The 20,387-nt window shown below is 39.3% G+C and overlaps 1 protein-coding gene across 1 annotated transcript in view; it reads left to right on the top strand.

Moving 5' to 3' along the window:
• Window positions 1-20,387, top strand: part of ANAPC4 (anaphase promoting complex subunit 4) — a 45,230-nt gene that overhangs the window by 12,761 nt on the left and 12,082 nt on the right. The window contains exons 13-18 of the mRNA XM_068543138.1: window positions 2,996-3,038; window positions 3,147-3,223; window positions 4,689-4,789; window positions 4,874-4,925; window positions 11,258-11,313; window positions 13,634-13,680. Of these exons, the coding sequence (XP_068399239.1) occupies window positions 2,996-3,038; window positions 3,147-3,223; window positions 4,689-4,789; window positions 4,874-4,925; window positions 11,258-11,313; window positions 13,634-13,680 (376 nt within the window). The remainder of the gene's footprint in view (window positions 1-2,995; window positions 3,039-3,146; window positions 3,224-4,688; window positions 4,790-4,873; window positions 4,926-11,257; window positions 11,314-13,633; window positions 13,681-20,387) is intronic.

Here is a 20,387-nt window from a genome sequence, read left to right as displayed (position 1 = left end):
AAAGACTTAAAAATGACCACAGTTAAAGATTTGATGAAAGTTCATAACAATGCAGTTGACAAGAAAATTAGTTATTTCTGAGATATACATTTTAAGGTAATAACTAGGATTATGACTTATAACATTATACCAGAACATATAAGATTTTTAGAAATTTCATGTAATGTCTGAAACATTTATATTAACATATTTCCATACAAATAACCCAATGAAAGTTTAGTATTAGTTGTTTTGTTTGTTTGTTTTTTTATACAGCAGGTTCTTATTAGGCATCAATTTTATACACATCAGTGTATACATGTCAATCCCAATCGCCCAATTCAGCACACCACCATCCCCACCCCACCGCGGTTTTCCCCCCTTGGTGTCCATATGTCCGTTCTCTACATCTGTGTCTCAACTTCTGCCCTGCAAACCGGCTCATCTGTACCATTTTTCTAGGTTCCACATACATGCATTAATATACGATATTTGTTTTTCTCTTTCTGACTTACTTCACTCTGTATGACAGTCTCTAGATCCATCCACTCATGACTCAATTTCGTTCCTTTTTATGGCTGAGTAATATTCCATTGTATTTATGTACCACAACTTCTTTATCCATTCGTCTGTTGATGGGCATTTAGGTTGCTTCCATGACCTGGCTATTGTAAATAGTGCTGCAATGAACATTCGGGTGCATGTGTCTTTTTGAATTATGGTTTTCTCTGGGTATATGCCCAGTAGTGGGATTGCTGGGTCATATGGTAATTCTATTTTTAGTTTTTTAAGGAACCTCCATATTGTTCTCCATAGTGGCTGTATCAATTTACATTCCCACCAACAGTGCAAGAGGTTTCCCTTTTCTCCACACCCTCTCCAGCATTTGTTGTTTGTAGATTTTCTGATGATGCCCATTCTAACTGGTGTGAGGTGATACCTCATTGTAGTTTTGATTTGCATTTCTCTAATAATTAGTGATGTTGAGCATCTTTTCATGTGCTTCGTGGCCATCTGTATGTCTTCTTTGGAGAAATGTCTATTTAGGTCTTCTGCCCATTTTTGGATTGGGGTGTTTGTTTCTTTAATATTGAGCTGAATGAGCTGTTCATATATTTTGGAGATTAATCCTTTGTCCGTTGATTCGTTGGCAAATATTTTCTCCCATTCTGAGGGTTGTCTTTTCGTCTTGTTTATGGTTTCCTTTGCTGTGCAAAAGCTTTGAAGTTTCATTAGGTCCCATTTGTTTATTTTTGTTTTTATTTCCATTACTCTAGGAGGTGGATCAAAAAAGATCTTGCTGGATTTATGTCAAAGAGTGTTCTACCTATGTTTTCCTCTAAGAGTTTTTTTTTTTTTTTTTTTAATTTATTTATTTATTATTTATCTTGGCTGTATTGGGTCTCCGTTGCTGAGCGTGGCTTTCTCTAGTTGCATCGAGCGGGAGCTACTCTTCGCTGTGGTGCACGGGCTTCTCGTTGCGGTGGCCTCTCCTGCTGAGGAGCTCGGGCTCTAGGCACGCGGGCTTCAGTAGTTGTGGCTCGCGGGCTCCAGAGCGCAGGCTCAGCAGCTGTGGCACACGGGCTTAGCTGCTCTGCGGCACGCGGGATCTTCCCGGACCAGGGCACGAACCTGCGTCCCCTGCATTGGCAGGCGGACCCCCAACCACTGCGCCACCAGGGAAGCCCCCTCTAAGAGTTTTATAGTGTCCAGTCTTACATTTAGGTCTCGAATCCATTTTGAGTTTATTTTTGTGTATGGTGTTAGGGAGTATTCTAATTTCATTCTTTTACATGTAGCTGTCCAGTTTTCCCAGCACCACTTATTGAAGAGACTGTCTTTTCTCCATTGTATATCTTTGCCTCCTTTGTCATAGATTAGTTGGCCATAGGTGCGTGGGTTTATCTCTGGGCTTTCTATCTTGTTCCATTGATCTATGTTTCTGTTTTTGTGCCAGTACCATATTGTCTTGATTACTGTAGCTTTGTAGTATAGTCTGAAGTCAGGGAGTCTGATTCCTCCAGCTCCGTTTTTTTCCCTCAAGACTGCTTTGGCTATTCGGGGTCTTTTGTGTCTCCATACAAATTTTAAGATGATTTGTTCTAGTTCCGTAAAAAATGCCATTGGTAATTTGATAGGGATTGCATTGAATCTGTAGATTGCTTTGGGTAGTATAGTCATTTTCACAATGTTGATTCTTCCAATCCAAGAACATGGACAAACTTCTGAAAAAAAAAAAAAATATGGTAAAGTTGCAGGATACAAAATTAATGCCCAGAAATCTCTTGCATTCCTATACACTAATGATGAAAAATCTGAAAGAGAAATTATGGAAACACTCCCATTTACCATTGCAACAAAAAGAATAAAATACCTAGGAATAAACCTACCTAGGGAGACAAAAGACCTGTATGCAGAAAACTATAAGACACTGATGAAAGAAATTAAAGATGATACCAACAGATGGAGAGATATACTATATATGTACTTTTTAAATGTATAAAAATTTTAAAATTCTATGTAGCCAAATCAATCTTTTCCTTTATTGTATTTGCCTTAACATTATTTTTAAAAAGGTCTTTCCCATATTAAGTGTTCAAAGATCTGTATTTTCCTCCAGAGATTTTTTTTGTGATTTATGTTTTTATTCCATTTACATGTTCCAGATGTGATTTATTTGGTCATATGCTGTGGAAGACTAACTTCTTTTTTTTTTCAGTGTTTAGGTAATTGCCCAGTATAATTCATTGAGTATTACATCTTCTTCTTACTGATGTGAAATACCATTTTAGCTTATAGTACATCCTTATATCTACTTCAGTCTGTTCCTAGACTTTATTGTTTCCTGTTTTGTCCATTTCTTTGTGAGTACAACAGAGTCTTAATATTTGTTGGGCTATTTCTTTTTATTTAGTTTGTTTAAAAATCTTGTTTGTTCTTTGAAATTTAAACGTTTTAAGTGATGCATTCAGATTTTGAACAGAGAAGACTAAAAATACTTTCTTTTTCATTCTAGTGCTGAACTTCAGACTCTCTTAATGAACCAGTTAACAGTAAAGGTGCGGTTATCTTTGTATTTTAATGGCTGTGAACACATTCTTAATTTTTTTTAGACTGGCATATAGTATCTTACTTGTATGCTGAATACTTTTTTTTCTCTTAATTAGGGCTTAAAAAAGCTTGGCCAATCTATAGAGTCATCATATTCCAGTATACAAAAATTGGTTATAAGTCACTTACAGAGGTATGAAGGTGATGTAGAATCTTTTGGTATTGCATCTACACGTACTTGGCATTGGTCTTCTTTCTGCAACCTTCTTTTCATCATCTCGCATTCTCTGTTTGAGCCTCTTCTGGCTAAAATTGTTGCATTAGCATTTGAGGGGACTCTTGGAGTGCCCAAGATTTAAAGACTCAATAATGGTAATTCTGCTTTATGAAATAACTTTCCAACATCTTTTCACCACCCGAGGCCCTGTCTGGGCTTTTATCTCACCCAGACAGCCATGAGGTATGTCTTGAATAGGGCATATACCCTTTTTTGAGTGGTGAAATTAAGTAAGTTTGTATATCATTTTATATGTTATGTAAAAGCATGTATATATTTTTGCATTTAACTCCTTGGCAAGGTGTTGGTTATGATTATCCTCATTTAGAAGAAACTGAAGTTCAGAATGGTTATATATGGCTGACCGAAAGTTATTAAGTGTCAGAGCCAAGACTGTCCCAGATCTTCAAGTCTCATGCTGTTTCTAGCTATAGCTACCTCAGTGAAGCAGTTTGCAGGTAGATGTTCAGTGTTTGACTTAAATTTTGGTAAATTTCTTTGTGCTGAGACCCCGGCCCTTACTATATCACCTCCCGCTTTGATCACTTTAGGACCTTCTGGCCTGGTCTCCTCCAGTCCACACTATGCCCCTCAAATATATTCTCCACAGTGGATCTGATCATGTTACTCTTATTTAAAAACTTCCAGTGCCTTCCCATTTCTTAGGACTAATACCTTTGGATGGCTGCCTATCTGCTTCACCTACACTGGTGGCCTTCTCAAACTTGACAGTTTTTCTCCTACCCAGGGCTTTTGTACAGCCCTTTTGCTTTCTGGAACACTCCCACCCTGTTCTTCACTTGCATTCTCTAGCTCTCAGCTCAAATCTCACTTGTTCAGAGAAGCCTTCTCTAATCCCCAGATTAGATCAGGTTCTTCTGTTAGACCTGCACCTGGTGTGTTTCCTTTAAGGCATTTATGGTAGTTGGAATGATATACTGTCTGATTGTATGGTTATGACTGTCTCCCCCATTAGACTGTCAGTGTCATGAGGACCCTTTCGTTTTGTTCACCGTTCAGTCCCCAGTATTTAGCATAGTGCCGGACCTAAAGTTGGAGCTTAATAAATATTTGTTGAATGTTAAATACATAGCTGTTGGGTGAACAATATGACCATATGACTATCTTAAAAGTGCCAGGACTAACTGTGGAGCATAATTTGATCTTACAAAGTTTAATCTTGTGGTCATATATTCATCTCACTAGTCATGACAACCAAATGATTCTTCTACAGCTTTTCAAAATAATTTTGAGAAATAATTATTTCTCATAGAAAGAAAAAGTTACTTTCAGTTTTTATTTCTGAAAACTTAGAAATATTCAAGCAAGATAGTAGCTGCCTGCCACCTTGATGATGGTGTTTCTGCTCTGTTTTTGATAGTGGCTCAGAGTCTTTATTATACCATTTGAGTGAACTGAAAGGAATGGCTTCATGGAAGCAAAAATATGAACCTCTTGGACTAGATGCTTCAGGAATTGAAGGTGGTAATTTAATTCCTCAATAGAATGCATTAAATCCACTTTACTTATTTGACAAATGATATTTATTTATTTACTTCCTTTTAGATGCTATTACTGCAGTGGGTTCTTTCATACTCAAGGCAAATGAACTTCTTCAGTAAGTATTGGGGATACTTGAATATTGGAATCATTGACTTGAGAATGTTTTACTTTTTACTTATAAATGAGAACCTAGCAAATTGTTGTGATTTTCTAAAAATGAGTTTTTAAGTTTTTATCAAAATTATACCTTTACATGATTAAAACAATCCAATAGCACAGCAGGTTCATACATTAAAGTGGTATTTTCCTGTCCCGCCCATCCTCACCCCAGGTCCTCTTTCCAGAAGGAATCCTTGTAACTATTTCTGGTTTTAGGTCTGTAGGTTACTTCCATATTTCTAAATTATATGACTGTACTGCCTTTCTTTTACTTATCAGTTTTGAGAAATTATTCTTCTCTGTGTGTCTGTCTTTCCTAGACTCCGCTTGCTTTCTCCTTGCACAGTCTGCCTTGCTCACATCCTCAGGCTCTCCGCCGTCTCAGGGGCAGTGTCACACCCCTGGAACTCCCTCTGTCCCTGCTGCCTCCTCCATTAGCCTCCCCCTGCCTGCACCAGCCTGCGTGCGGGCTCCATCTTGTGCAGCCACTGCCCTGGCAGTTTCTTCTTTGCTTTCATGGGTTAGATCCTTACTTCCAGGATCTCCTCTGTTTCTTGGTTCATTTAATCACTTTGTGGAAAATATCTCCCAGTAACTTAGAAAACGGATGTGTGAGGGTAAGCTTTCTGTGTCCTTTTGTGTCTTTTCTCCTTCTGCCACACTTAATTGATGGTTCTGACTGGGTATAGATTATGAAGGGGGATTCATTTTCTCATAGAACTTTCAAAGCTTTGCTCCATTGTATTTTGGCCTTTTTGTTGCCAATGGAAGGTCTGGTGCTTCTGATTCTCATTCCTTTGTGTGCTATTTTTTTTCTCATCTCAAAAAGCTTTATTTATCCTTGATATGTTGAAATTTCACAATAGAGTTTTAAATGTGGGTCTTCTCATTTGTTGTACTCATAATAAGAAAATGCCATTTTAACCTGAATTCTATATTGTATTATTATTTTGATAATTTCCTCTTCTCCCTCTCCTTTTTTTAACTAGATTTTTGTTCTAGAAATCTAGTTGGTCAGATATTAGACTTCATGGATTGATCCTCTATGTCTTTTATTTTTACTCTCTTTTTTTTATATCTTTTCTGTTTCCTGTGAAATTTTTTTGACTTAATTATCCAATGCTATCATTCATCATAGACAATTATTGAGCATTTAACTATGTTTTAAACACTATTCTAGATGCTGAGGGTATAGCAGTGAACAAAACTGATAAAAAAAATCTTGCCTTCATAGATATTATATTCTTACATGATGAGACAGAGAATAAAGAAATGAATAATTAAAACATACAGCAAGTCAGATAGTGATAAGTAGTGGTGGGAAAAGCTAATGAGGGAAGGAGGACCTAGGGCATGCTGGGGGTAGGGGTGCAATTTTTTGGTCAGGGAAGGCCTCACTGAGAAGGTGATGTTGGAGAGAGGAGGGAGTGAGCCCTGTTATTTTGGGGGCAAAGGAGACAGCAAGTATAAAGGCCTTGAGTTTGGAGCATGCCTGGCATATTTGAGGGACCTCAAGGAGCCACTACAGTTAAAGTGACTTGAAAAACAACGTGAGCTGTAGGGGATGAATTGAAAGAGGTCACAGAGGATGGGCCGGGTTGTGTAGAGCCTGTAGGCAGTTGTAAGGACTGTGGCTTTTACTCTGGGTATAATAAAAAGCTCTTAGGGAGTTATTAGCAGTGGAGCGACAGGGTATGACTTAGGTTTAAAGAGATCCCTCTTGTTATTTACTTGGTATTGAGAATAGATTATATGAGGGCAAGGACAGAAGCCATGAGACAAATGGTGGTCAGAATCAGAAATGGTCAGAACCTGGATATATTTTGAAAGTAGAAGTAACAAGATTGCTGAATGGTTGTATGGATGGTAAAAATAAAGGAGTCATGGATAATTACGAGTTTAGGTCCTGAGCACCTGGTAGAGTATGACTAACATTTACTGAAATGGGGAAGACTTGGGGGAGAATATAGGAAATATATATGTATTTTATGTTCCTCAGTTTGGGTTTATCTGATTTTTTCATGGTTTGATTCAGGTTATACATCCCTGGCCAGAATATTACATAATCGGTGGAGTGTCCTTCTCAAGGTGTCACATCCAGAGGCAAACAGTGTCTGTCTACTTCTTCTTATTGATGTTAATTTTGATCACATGGTCAATGTATTAGACATATTAAATTGAAATGTCTGTTAGATACCCTGGTGGAGCTGTCCAGCATGTTGTTGATTGTATGAGATTATGTTCAAGTGAGGGATCTAGGCTGGAAATGTAAATTTGGGAGCCATCAGCACATTGGTATTATTTTAAGCCACGAACCTGGATGAGATAGTGAGTGCGCTTAGAGGAGAGATCTGAAGACTGGGTGATGGGCTTTCCAGTGTTAGAAATGGGGTTGATGTGGAGCTAGCGAAAGAAACCGGAGAGGCAGAAAGACCAAGGAGTGGGTGTCCTGCAGGCTGAGTGAAGGACGCGTTGCAAGAAGGAATGAGGGATTGGTTGTCTAATGCTGCTGAGTCAAGTAAGTTGAGGACCAGAAGTGGAATAGATCAGAATATAATCAGAATAGATGATGGGTGACCTCGATGAGAGCCACTTCTGTGGAGTCATGGGAGCAGGTATGATGCAGAATGAGAACAGATGCAAAGAAAACAGCAAATGTAGTCTCTTGAGTTTTGCTGTAAAGGGAATGGCCAGCATTTAAAAATAGTCGTTGGGTTTTTCTTTCTTTTTACAATGGGAGAAATTAGAGCATATTTATATATGATGGGAACGTTCTTCTGAAGGGGAACAGTTGAGATGGCAAAGAGAGGGAAGATTGCTAGAGCAAGAGGATTCAAGAGCGGATGGGATTTAGTGTGTCAGGGAAGGGGCTGGAAAAATAGTTCCTCCATAGTTACAGGAAAGAAGGCCAAGACGGGTCACAGATGCTGGTATATGAGCAGATGAGGGCTTGGAGATGTTCACTGCTAATTGTTTTTATTATCTTAGTGGAAATACGAGATGTTCTGTCATCAGCTGAAGGTAAGGATGGGGAAGTGGTACTGCACTTTGAGAATAAAGGAAGAGGTGTGAGCCATTTGTCTAGTACAGTGGGAGCGTGAATGGGTTGATGAAGCAGGAGGATTGTCAGTAGTGCTAAGGGCTGCTTGGTTAGCATTCCCAGGAGCGTTAAAATGAGACCAGCCAGCGAGGCTGTGTGGTTTTCCCCAGCCAGGGTCAGCTGCTCGAGTGGGAGCACAGAATAGGTGAGCAGTTTGATTTACTAGGCTTGGTGAGTAAAAGGAAGCAAAGGGGAGGCAAGAAATTGAAGCAGGAGCATGACTAAAATGATAAACCTCAAATCTGTACTGGTTTAGGAGGGAAGTGAGGACACAGAGGGGGTGCGAGACAGTGAAAGATGGTAGAACTAGTAGGTGGTAGTCTTGGTGGGATGAATGTTGGGCTACTGGAGAAAAGTCACTGGAAAGATAGTTGCTGGTTGTTGGCGAGCAGGGTGCTTTAAATTGTGATTTACAATGTTCACGTTGGTGGACTTCCCTGGTGGCGCCGTGGTTAAGAATCTGCCTGCCAATGCAGGGGACACAGGTTCGAGCCCTGGTCCGGGAAGATCCCACATGCCACGGATCAACTAGGCTCGTGCGCCACAACTGCTGAGCCTGTGCTCTAGAGAGCCCACAAGCCACTACTGAAGCCCACGTGCCTAGAGCCCATGCTCCACAGCAAGAGAAGCCACCACAATGAGAAGCCCACGCATGCACCGCAACAAAGAGTAGCCCCCGCTCGCCACAACTACAGAAAGCCCGTGTGCAGCAACGAAGACCCAATGCAGCCAAAAATAATAAATAAGTAAATAAATTTTAAAAAAAGGTTCACGTTGGTAATGAAGGTCTAGGGTGTGAACTTTAGAATAAATAGCCCAGGTGGGGTGGAGGACGAGATCACTGACCTGAACCATGCTATTGAATGTCTTATTATGGCAGTCCTGTCTTTTAATTTCTAAGTGTTTTCTTATTTGTTTAATCATTTTTCAAAGCTGTGCTCTTGCTTTGTGGATGCGACATCTCCTCACAGCTCTCTGAGGACATTAGAGTTTTAAAAAATCTCTGCCGCTCCCTGAATTATCTCCTCTTTGTGTGTCACTTTGCTGTTTATTTTGGTCTCTTGTTGCAAGCTTTCTTCAAAAACCTGATGCCCGATTGTTCACTCATATTTATTCACGAGGCAGTTTAAAGTTGCTTGGAATTGCTGGGTGCAGGGCGGCCCAAAGCCAGCGTGAGTGCCAGAGCATGCGGACCTGTGCTGTGGGCGGCCCATGCCTAGCCGGCACCACCTTGGCTCTTCCCAGTTTATTCAGCTTCTTTGAAGAACTCTGTTTTTGTCTGGAAGGTAGTAAACGCCTAGGCATTCATATTTTGGGGGAAAGAGTGTATTGGCCACTCTGTGTTTCAGTGTGTCCTCTTTTGTCCAGCCCCAGACGTCATCCTAATGTCTTCTGTTGAACTTGATGTTTCTAAGGACTGAGTATCCTTGGGGTTCTGCCGGGCGGATGATTCCTTGCTGCTCTCTTTCCACAGTGCCCGACACGTGGCCGCCTCTGGTGACCTTCACCAGTCACCAGTCTTCTGTCGGCTTTTGACATTTCTGAAACTTAAAAAAATTTTTTTTCTACTGTCCTCTTTTTGTGTGTGAGTTTATAACACATCCACCTCTCCCCACCAATCCACCATCATTTTAATGGGCTTTTATTTTTTTAAATTTATTTTTGGCTGCGTTGGGTCTTCGTTGCTGTGCACGGGCTTTCTCTAGTTGTGGCGAGCGGGGGCTACTCTTCCTTGCGGTGCGCAGGCTTCTCATTGCGGTGGCTTCTCTTGTTGCGGAGCACAGGCTCTAGGTGCGCGGGCTTCAGTAGTTGTGGCTCGCGGGCTCTAGAGCGCAGGCTCAGTAGTTGTGGCACATGGGCTTCGTTGCTCCGTGGCATGTGGGATCTTCCCGGACCAGGGATCAAACCCATGTCCCCTGCATTGGCAGGCGGATTCTTAACCACTGTGCCACCAGGGAAGCCCCTAATGGGCTTTTAGAAGGTAGAGCTTATTACAGATGTGTGTGCTCAAAGAACAAAGCAGGAGGAGAAATGATATTCCTTTCCCTGAATGTTGAATAATTTTTTGGTTCCCTGTATTTGCAGAGAGTAAACATAAAATATTAAGCTTTCTGTGATCACCTTTCACCTTTTAGTGAAAGGTAGTTTTTGATTTAACTTCTTCCTCCTTTGAGATAAGTAGAATATAGCATTGTTTTAGGTTATAATGGAGAAACTGAGGCAGTGAGAACTTTGACATTAGCCTATAATAGATCAGTGGTTGCCTGGGGTTGGGGTGAGAGTATTGACTGGGAAGGACAGAAAGGAACGTCTTTTCTGTTTTTCATTTTTGCTGCAAGAGAATTTTGATCATAGTGCTTGGTAACACAAGAGATGTTACAGTCTTTTATGTCAGGTGTTTTACTGTGTACAGAAAGGTTAATGATGCTGACCTACTTCTCCAGTAGTATTATGACATTTAATGCTTGGAAGGGACTTTGAGATTTAGGGGTGAAAAGTGCACATATTATTTGCTTAGAGTAATTATCTTACAGATGTGAGCTTAAAGAGATTTAAAAAAAATGATATCCATCTTTATATTCAGAGACAGTTTCATCAAAGTGAAGATGACTTCCACTTATAACCCTTAATCTTGGGGGTACATTTGTGTAAAGCCCAAGGAAATTCAAATTTTGAGATTCATTGCTGTAAGGATAAAAAATCAACTTCCAAAAGTAATGTCTGTTGATATCAGAGGTAGTGGTAGTGACATATTACAAGTTTATAATAATGATTTTCTGTTGTGTCTGATGTTTTTTTCTTCTTACTGATCAGTGAGTATTTTTTTTTAAACTGAGAATGGTGCCGGAAACATTTTTTCTGATTTCTTTTATTGCCAAAGTTAGAAAAGGATTTCATACTTTACTGAGTGCCCGGAAAGGAAAGACTGTTACACAGTTTGTGGAAAGGCTGTTATAATCAGTTAGAATCTGAGTTATTTGCTTTATTTTTTAAAAGAATCAGGATTTGCTCTTTTGAAATTTTATTTTTGGGTATGTGTTTTATTTGTTAAATCTGTTGTAAAGGCTTAAATGTCATCCAGATAGGATATAATAGAACAAAAAGGATTATTATATTCTACAATAATTGAACAATGATACATGAACCCCATATAATAATTTCATTTCTGATTTATTTTTATCTTCTAGAGTTATAGACAGCAGTATGAAAAACTTCAAAGCATTTTTTCGGTGGCTGTATGTGGGTAAGTGAATTGAATGAAGCATTCTTGTATTTTTAACACTTTTTAAAAAAATTGTGGGAGTATCAATTTAGCATATTTCAGTTACTATAGTAAATTTGAAATACCTGTTGAAGTAGAGAGAATAGTATAAGTGACCTGCCTTCTACTCGTCACTCAGTTTCAGCAGTTTTCAACACATGGCCAGTCTTATTTCTTCTATACACCCACCCATCTCCACCCCTGCAGATACACCTTCTAGCATTGATTGTCTCTGTCACTCACTGAGAATTGACCCTTACTTACCTTGTAATGTCTCCTTAGGTTAAAATAACATTTTTTAAATCTCTGCTTTGTATTAGGTATTGTTAGGTGTTAGATTTGTGGGAAAAGGGGGAGAAAAAATAAGACAAAACCTCTGCCCTTGAATAGCTTAGCTCCTGTTTTATACTTTGGTCTTCTGTCTCTAGATCTGTGCCATTCATTATGGTAGCCACTAGTCACATATGGCTGTTTCAATTAGTTGAAGTTATGTAGAATTATAAACGCAGTCCTTTAGTCATGCTAGCCACATTTTAAGTGCTCAGGAGCCCATGTGGTTAGTGGCTACCATGTTGGACAGCACAGAACTAGAACATTTCCATTATCTCTTCTATTGGACAATGATGCCCTAGCTAAATAGAATGCAGACCACTTGTGGCCTTTCTTTTTGTCTCCACAGTATCTTTGCATTTGTAGGTAATTAACAAATAGTTACTGACTTGATATTAAATGTTTTAATGCTCACTCTACAGGATATGCATATTTTATTTAGGTCCATTTGTACTGCTATTTTTATGACCTCTACTAATATCTTTGAAATAATTTAGCATACATTTCCCTCCAACATATGCAAAATTCAGTTGTAAGTAGAATTTATCCCATATTTGTTAAAATTCTGAAGAGTAAAATAGAAAGTAAATTACCTGTAATGTGCTAATATCCTTGAAACAAATGCCCAGATCTTTAATTCTCATATTTTTAAAACAGACTTTTCATATTTGTTAGCCTAGTATAATTGCTTTCAATAAAAAAATGAAAGCGATCTGTAGATGTTGACATTTAAAATTCTTAGATTTTTCTCAGAACCATACCAACACTAGCCAGAATGGGGAGCCAGAGTGTTTATCAGGCCAGCCTGTTTAATATCAGAGTTAATTAGAATAAACTACAATGTTAAAATTAAACGAAACCTTACAAGTGACTTTCTTTTACAGAAGTAGTAGCTTGGTTTTACTGATAATTATTGGAGTAATTAGGCAGTTTATATTCTTATTGCCTGTCCTAACTGTAATAAGAAGCTGCATTAGAAGATAAATGAATTACTGCTCAGTCCTTGTCATTAGAGCAAAGCACACTGGATTGGAGAACTGGAGACCTAACTGTAACTGGGTGCTGCCACTAGTTAGCGCTCTAACCTTGGTTTGCTCTTGTGTAAAATGCAGTCTCCATGAAGGCAGGGACTTTTTTTGTACTGCTGTATCCCTAGTACCTATATTACACTCAATAATTAATTTTTGGATGGATAAATGAATGAGTGGAGCCTAGATTATGGCTGGGTTTTCAGATAATTTAGAAGTTTGAATTAATTAAAAACAGTTTCTTAAAATAATCCATATTTGCAGAATAATGTCCAACATGCTTTTTCCCAACCAAACATAAGAAGCATATTCAAACACTATGCAGAAGCACATGCAGCATACTTCTTGACTTAGGTGGATGTAATATGTATAGAAAACACGGTATTGATAAAGGTACCCCTATGAAAAGACAAAAAGAACCAACCACAATATTAAAGAAAGTATATAAATATATATATACACACATGTAAGTGTGTGTTTACACACATAAGTCTTAGTGGAAATATCTTCATGTAGCAAAAAAGCCCAAGGGAAAGAAACACATCTTTTTGGTATTCTAATACTTTTGGAGGAAAGAATTGCTTGCACATTTTAAGAGAAGAAACATCACCGAGTTAGGAGGGATACCTGCACACGTAGTCTTAGCTCAAGGCAGCAGTTAGGTTTGTTTGTCTGGAGTGGCAGTGGGTTGAATTGAAGGAGAAAATGAAAAATAATAGTTTAGGATTGCTATACCAACCACTTTGAACCTGAAAATATAAATCAAATTTAAATTCTTCATCTTTTAGTTCTTCGAAGAAAAATAAGTTTTCCTTGGTGACAAGAAGCTGTTGAAAATGGAAAATGTAGTCCAGTGAAATACATTTAGTTTTTGACATGCATCTATAATTAAAATTATGTTTGTAGTTTTCCTTTAAAGATAGTTTTAAAATTTATATTTCCAGCAATGTTGAGAATGACCGAAGACCACGTACTTCCTGAGCTGAATAAGGTAGTATATAGTAGTATTTTTTTTCCACATATTTATTGGAGTATAAATGCTTTACAATTGTTGTGTTAGTTTCTACTGTACAACAAAGTGAATCAGCTATTAGTATACATGTATCCCCATATCCCCTCCCTCTTGAGCCTCCCTCCCACCCTCCCTATCCCATCCCTCTAGGTGGTCACAAAACACTGAGCTGATCTCCCTGTGCTATGCGGCTGCTTCCCACTAGCTATCTATTTTACGTTTGGTAGTGTATATGCATCAGTGCTACTCTCTCACTGCATCCCAGCTTCCCCTTCCCCCCATGACCTCAAGTCTGTTCTCTATGTCTGCGTCTTTATTCCTGTCCTGCCACTGGGTTCATCAGTACCGCTTTTTTAAATTCCATATGTATGTGTTAGCATACGGTATTTGTTTTTCTCTTTCTGACTTACTTCACTGTATGACAGATTCTAGGTCCATCCACCTCACTAGAAATAGTTCAATTTTATTTCTTTCTATGGCTGAGTAATATTCCATTGTATATATGTGCCATATCTTCTTTATCCATTCATCTGTTGATGGACACTTAGGTTGCTTCCATGTCCTGGCTATTGTAACTAGTGCTGCAATGAACATTGTGGTACATGACTCTTTTTGAATTATGGTTTTTCTCAGGGTATATGCCCAGTAGTGGGATTGCTGGGTCATACGGTAGTTCTGTTTTTAGTTTTTTAAGGAACCTCCATACTGTTCTCCATAGTGGCTGTGTTAATATATATTCCCACCAACAGTGTAGGAGGGTTCCCTTTTCTCCACACCCTCTCCGTCATTTATTGTTTGTAGAGTTTTTGATGATGGCCATCTGACTGGTGTGAGGTGATACCTCATTGTAGTTTTGATTTGCATTTCTCTAATGATTGGTGATGTTGAGCATTCTTTCATGTGTTTGTTGGCAATCTGTATATCTTCTTTGGAGAAATGTCTGTTTAGGTCTTCCGCCCATTTTTGGATTGGGTTGTTTGTTTTTTTGATATCGAGCTGCATGAGCTGCTTGTATATTTTGGAGATCAATCCTTTGTCAGTTGCTTCATTTGCAAATATTTTCTCCCATTTTGAGGGTTGTCTTTTCATCTTGTTTATGGTTTCCCTTGCTGTGCAAAAGCTTTTAAGTTCATTAGGTCCCATTTGTTTATTTTTGTTTTTATTTCCCTTACTCTAGGAGCTGGGTCAAAAAGGATCTTGCTGTGATTTATGTCCTAGAGTGTTCTGCCTATGTTTTCCTCTAAGAGGGCTATAGTGTCTGGCCTTACATTTAGGTCTTTATCCATTCTGAGTTTATTTTTGTGTATGGTGTTAGGGAGTGTTCTAATTTCATTCTTTTACATGTAGCTGTCCATTTTTCCCAGCACCACTTATTGAAGAGGCTGTCTTTTCTCCATTGTATATTCTTGCCTCCTTTATCAAAGATAAGGTGACCATATGTGCATGGGTTTATCTCTGGGCTTTCTATCTTGTTCCGTTCGTCTGTATTTCTGTTTTCGTGCCAGTACCATACTGTCTTGCTTACTGTAGCTTTGTAGTATAGTCTGAAGTCAGGGAGCCTGATTCCTCCAACTCTGTTTTTCTTTCTCAAGGTTGCTTTGGCTATTCGGGGTCTTTTTTGTTTCCATACAAATTGTAAAATTTCTTGTTCTAGTTCTGTGAAAAATGCCATTGGTAATTTGATAGGGATTGCACTGAACCTGTAGATTGCTTTGGGTAGTATAGTCATTTTCACAATATTGATTCTTCCAATCCAGGAGCATGGTATATCTCTCCATCTGTTTATGTTATCTTTGATTTCTTTCAACAGTGTTTTATAGTTTTCTGAGTACAGGTCTTTTGCCTTCTTAGGTAGGTTTATTCCTAGGTATTTTATTCTTTGTGTTGCGATGGTAAATGGGAGTGTTTCCTTAATTTCTCTTTCTGATTTTTCATTGTTAGTATATAGGAATGCCAGAGATTTCTGTGCATTAATTTTGTATCCTGCAACCTTACCAAATTCATTGATTAGTTCTAGTAGTTTTCTGGTGACATCTTTAGGATTTTCTATGTATAGTAGTATCATGTCATTGGCAAATAAGGACAGTTTTACTTCTTTTCCAATTTGTATTCCTCTTATTTCTTTCTTTCTTTTTTTTTTTTTATAAATTTATTTATTTATTTATTTTTGGCCGTGTTGGGTCTTCATTGCTGCATGCGGGCTTTCTTTAGTTGCGGGGAGCGGGGGCTCCTCTTCGTTGCGGTGCGCGGGGTTCTCATTGCGGCGGCTTCTCTTGCTGCCAAGCACGGGCTCTAGGCGTGTGGGCTTCAGTAGTTGTGGCACGTGGGCTCAGTAATTGTGGCTCACAGGCTCCAGAGCGCAAGCTCAGTAGTTGCAGCACACAGGCTTAGCTGCTCCACGGCATGTGGGATCTTCCCAGACCAGGGATTGAACCCGTGTCCCCTGCATTGGCAAGCGGATTCTTAACCACTGCGCCACCCAGGGAAGTCCCCCTCTTATTTCTTTTTCTTCTCTGATTGCTGTGTCTAGGACTTCCAAAACTATGTTGAATAAGAGTGGCAAGAGTGGACATCCTTGTCTTGTTCCTGATCCTAGTGGAAATGCTTTCAGTTTTTCACCATTGAGTATGATGCTTGCTGTGGGTTGTCATATATGGCCTTTATTATGTTGAGGTAGGTTCCCTCTATGCCCACTTTCTGGACAGTTTTTATCATAAATGGGTGTTGAATTTTGTCAAAAGCTTTTCCTGCATCTATTGAGATGATCATATGGTTTTTATTCTTTAATTTGTTAATGTGGTGTATCACATTGATTGATTTGTGTATATTGAAGAATCCTTGCATCCCTGGGATAAATCCCACTTGATCATGGTGTATGATCCTTTTAATATGTTGTTGGATTCTGTTTGCTAGTATTTTGTTCAGGATTTTTGCACCTATGTTCATCAGTGATACTGGTCTATAATTTTCTTTTTTTGTGATATCCTTGTGTGCTTGTGTGGTTTTGGTATCAGCGTGATGGTGGCCTCATAGAACGAGTTTGGGAGTGTTCCTCCCTCCGCAATTTTTTGGAAGAGTTTGAGAAGGATAGGTGTTAACTCTCCTCTCAGTGTTTGATAGAATTCACCTGTGAAGCCATCTGGTCCTGGACTTTTGTTGGTTGGAAGATTTTCAGTTACAGTTTCAATTTCATTACCTGTGATTGGTCTCTTTATATCTTCTGATTCTTCCTGGTTCAATGTTGGAAGGTTGTACTTTTCCAAGAATTTGTCCATTTCTTTCAGGTTGTCTATTTTATTGGCATATAGTTGCTTGTAGTAGTCTCTTACGATCTTTTGTATTTCTGCCGTGTCAGTTGTAATCTCTCCTTTTTCATTTCTAATTTTATTGATTTGCGTCCTCTCCCTTTTTTTCTTGATGAGTCTGGCTAAAGGTTTATCAATTTTGTTTATCTTCTCAAAGACTGTTCTTTTAGTTTTGTTGATCTTTGCTATTGTTTTTTCTTGTTTCTATTTCATTTATATCTGCTCTGATTTATGATTTCTTTCCTTCTACTAATTTTGGGTTTTCTTTGTTCTTTTTCTAGTTGCTTTAGGTGTAAGGTTAGATTGTTTATTTGAGATGTTTCTTGAGGTGTGCTTGAATAGCTATGAACTTCCCTCTTAGAACTGCTTTTGCTGCATCCCCTAGTTTCTGGGTCGTTGTGTTTTCATTGTCATTTGTTTCTGGGTATTTTTTGATTTCTTCTTTGGTTTCTTCAGTGATCTCTTGGTTATTCAGCAGCACACTGTTTAGCCTCCAAGTATTTGTGTGTTTTACTGTTTTTTTCCTGTAATTGATTTCTAATCTCATAGCGTGTGGTTGGAAAAGATGCTTGATACGATTTCAGTTTTCTTAAATTTTCCGGGGTTTGATTGGTGACCCAAAATGTGATCTATTCTGGAGAACGTTCTGTGTGCACTTGAGAAGAAAGTGTATTCTTCTGCTTTCTGGTGGAATGTCCTAAAAATATCAATTAAGTCTATCTGGTCTCTTGTTTCATTTAAAGCTTGTGTTTCCTTATTTATTTTCTGTCTGGGTGATCTGTCCATTGGTGTAAGTGGGGTGTTAAAGTCCCCCACTATTATTGTGTTACTGTCAATTTCTGCTTTTATGGCTGTTAGCATTTGCCTTATGTGTTGAGGTGCTTCTGTGTTGGGTGCAGAAATATTTATAATTGTTATGTTTTCTTCTTGGATTGATCCCCTGATAATTATGTAGTGTCATTCCTTATCTCTTGTAACAGTCTTTATTTTAAAGTCTATTTTATCTGATATGAGTATTGCTGCTCCACCTTTCTTATGATTTCCATTTGCATGGAATAACATTTTCCATCCCCTCACTTTCAGTCTGTATGTGTCCCTAGGTCTGAAGTGGGTCTCTTGTAGACAGCATATATAAGAGTCTTGTCTTTGTATCCATTCAGTCCGTCTGTGTCTTTTGGTTGGAGCATTTAATCCATTTAGATTCAAGGTGATTATTGATATGTATGTTCCTATTACCATTTTCTTAATTGATTTGAGGATTTTTTTGGTTTTTTTTTCTCTTGTGTTTCCCGCTTAGAGAAGTTCCTTTAGCATTTGTTGTAAAGCTGGTTTGGTGGTGATGAATTCTCGTAGTTTTTGCTTGTTTGTAAAGCTTTTGATTTCTCCATCGAATCTGAATGAGATCGTTGCTGGGTAGAGTAATCTTGTTTGTAGGTTTTTCCCTTTTCATCACTTTAAATATGCCCTGCCACTCCCTTCGGGCTTGCAGAGTTTCTGCTGGAAAATTCAGCTGTTAACCTTGTGGGGATTCCCTTGTATGTTATTTGTTGCTTTTCCCTTGCTGCTTTTAATATTTTTTCTTTGTATTTAATTTTTGATAGTTTGATTAACATGTGTCTCGGCATGTTTCTCTTTGGGTTTATCCTGTATGGGACTCTCTGCACTTCCTGGACTTGATTGACTATTTCCTTTCCCATGTTAGGGAAGTTTTTGACTATAATCTTTTCAAATATTTTCTCAGACCCTTTCTTTTCTCTTCTTCTTCTGGGACCCCTATAATTCAAACGTTGGTGTGTTTAATGTTGTCCCAGAGGTCTCTGAGACTGTCCTCAATTCTTTTCATTCTTTTTTCTTTATTCTGCTCCCTGGCAGTTATTTCCACCATTTTATCTTCCAGCTCATGTGTCTGTTCTTCTGCCTCAGTTATTCTGCTATTTTTAATTTCAGTTATTGTGTTGTTCATCACTGTTTGTTTGCTGTTTAGTTCTTCTAGATCCTTGTTGAATGTTGTATTTTTTCTATTCTGTTTCTGAGATTTTGGATTATCTTTACTATCATTGCTCTGAATTCTTTTTCAGGTAGGTTGCCTATTTCATCTTCATTTGTTTGGTCTTGTAGGTTTTAACTCTTGCTCCTTCGTCTGTAACATATTTTTTTGTCGTTTCTTTTTTTTTTTCATGGGTGGGGCTGTATTCCTGTCTTACTGGATGTTTGGCCTGAGGCCTCCAGTACTAGAGTTTGCAGGCAGTTGGATAGAGCCAGCTCTTGGTGCTGAGATGAGGACTTCTGGGAGACCTCACTCCGATTCATATTCCCTGGGGTCTGAGGTTCTGTTAGTCCAGCGGTTTGGACTTGGAGCTCCCACCACAGGAGCTTGGGCCCGACCTCTGGCCTGGGAACCAAGATCCTGCAAGCCGTGTGGCGTGACAAAAAAAACAAAAATAAAACAAGGAGCAATATAATAACAAGGAATAAAAATCAAAATAAAATTAGAAAGCTAAAAAATATATTAGGAAAAATAAAAGTATAATTGAAACAACTGCAACAAGGTAAAATAAAACCACAACAGAAAAAAAGGGGGGGGAGGGAACAAGCCAAAAGGAGCAGAACAATAACAAAGTATAAAGAATAAAATAAAATTAGAAAAGTAAAAGATTTATTAGAAAAAAATAAAATATAAATGAATCTACAAGGTAAAACAGAACCCCAGTCTAAAAGAGGAAAAAAGAAGAAAAAAAGAAGCTTTGGCTATGAGGGGGCAGAGTTTAGGCAGGGGTGGAACTTAGGCAGGAGTGGGGTTTAAGGTGGGGTGGAGCCTAGGTGGGGTAGGGGGTGGCGTTTGAGTGTGGGGCGGGGCCTCTGCTTAGGATCTGTGCCCGGGAGAGGTAGCATCTGCAAAGGAGGGCCTTCCGACTGTGGAGCTCCAGAGTTTGGAGGCGGGGCCCTGGGTGGGGGTGTGTGGGTGGGGTCTAGGCCCAGCGCAGTTGGAGGGGGTCTCAGAGAGGGTCTCCGAGTGTGGAGGCGGGGCCCTGGGTGGGGGTGTAGGGGCAGGGCTTGTGTTCTGTGCTGCAGGAGGGAGGCTCCGAGGGCAGAGGATTAGGCCCGGGAGCCCAACAGGCTCCCTGGTGTCTAAGTGGACAGGGAAAGCGCTGGCCACATTCCCTTCCATTCCTCCATGCTCCCCCCACCAACGGTCTCCCCCATCCCCACTGGACCCCTAACCGTGGGTGGGTCCCTCTGGCTGTAGGAACTCCTCCCCTCCCCCAGCCGCCCCTCAGGGGTGCCGGTCCCATAGGTCTGGCCTTTACTTTTGCTCCCCCTTCCCTCCCTCCTGCTCCCTCAGGACCTGCGGCTGGAGGGGGCCTCGGTGGGCAGAGGATC

This window comes from Eschrichtius robustus, chromosome 4 (assembly GCF_028021215.1).
Source record: "Eschrichtius robustus isolate mEscRob2 chromosome 4, mEscRob2.pri, whole genome shotgun sequence".
In the NCBI taxonomy this organism is placed as follows: domain Eukaryota; kingdom Metazoa; phylum Chordata; class Mammalia; order Artiodactyla; family Eschrichtiidae; genus Eschrichtius; species Eschrichtius robustus.
The sequence above is the reverse complement of the archived record's forward strand: the minus strand, read 5'-3'. Positions and strand labels throughout refer to the sequence as shown.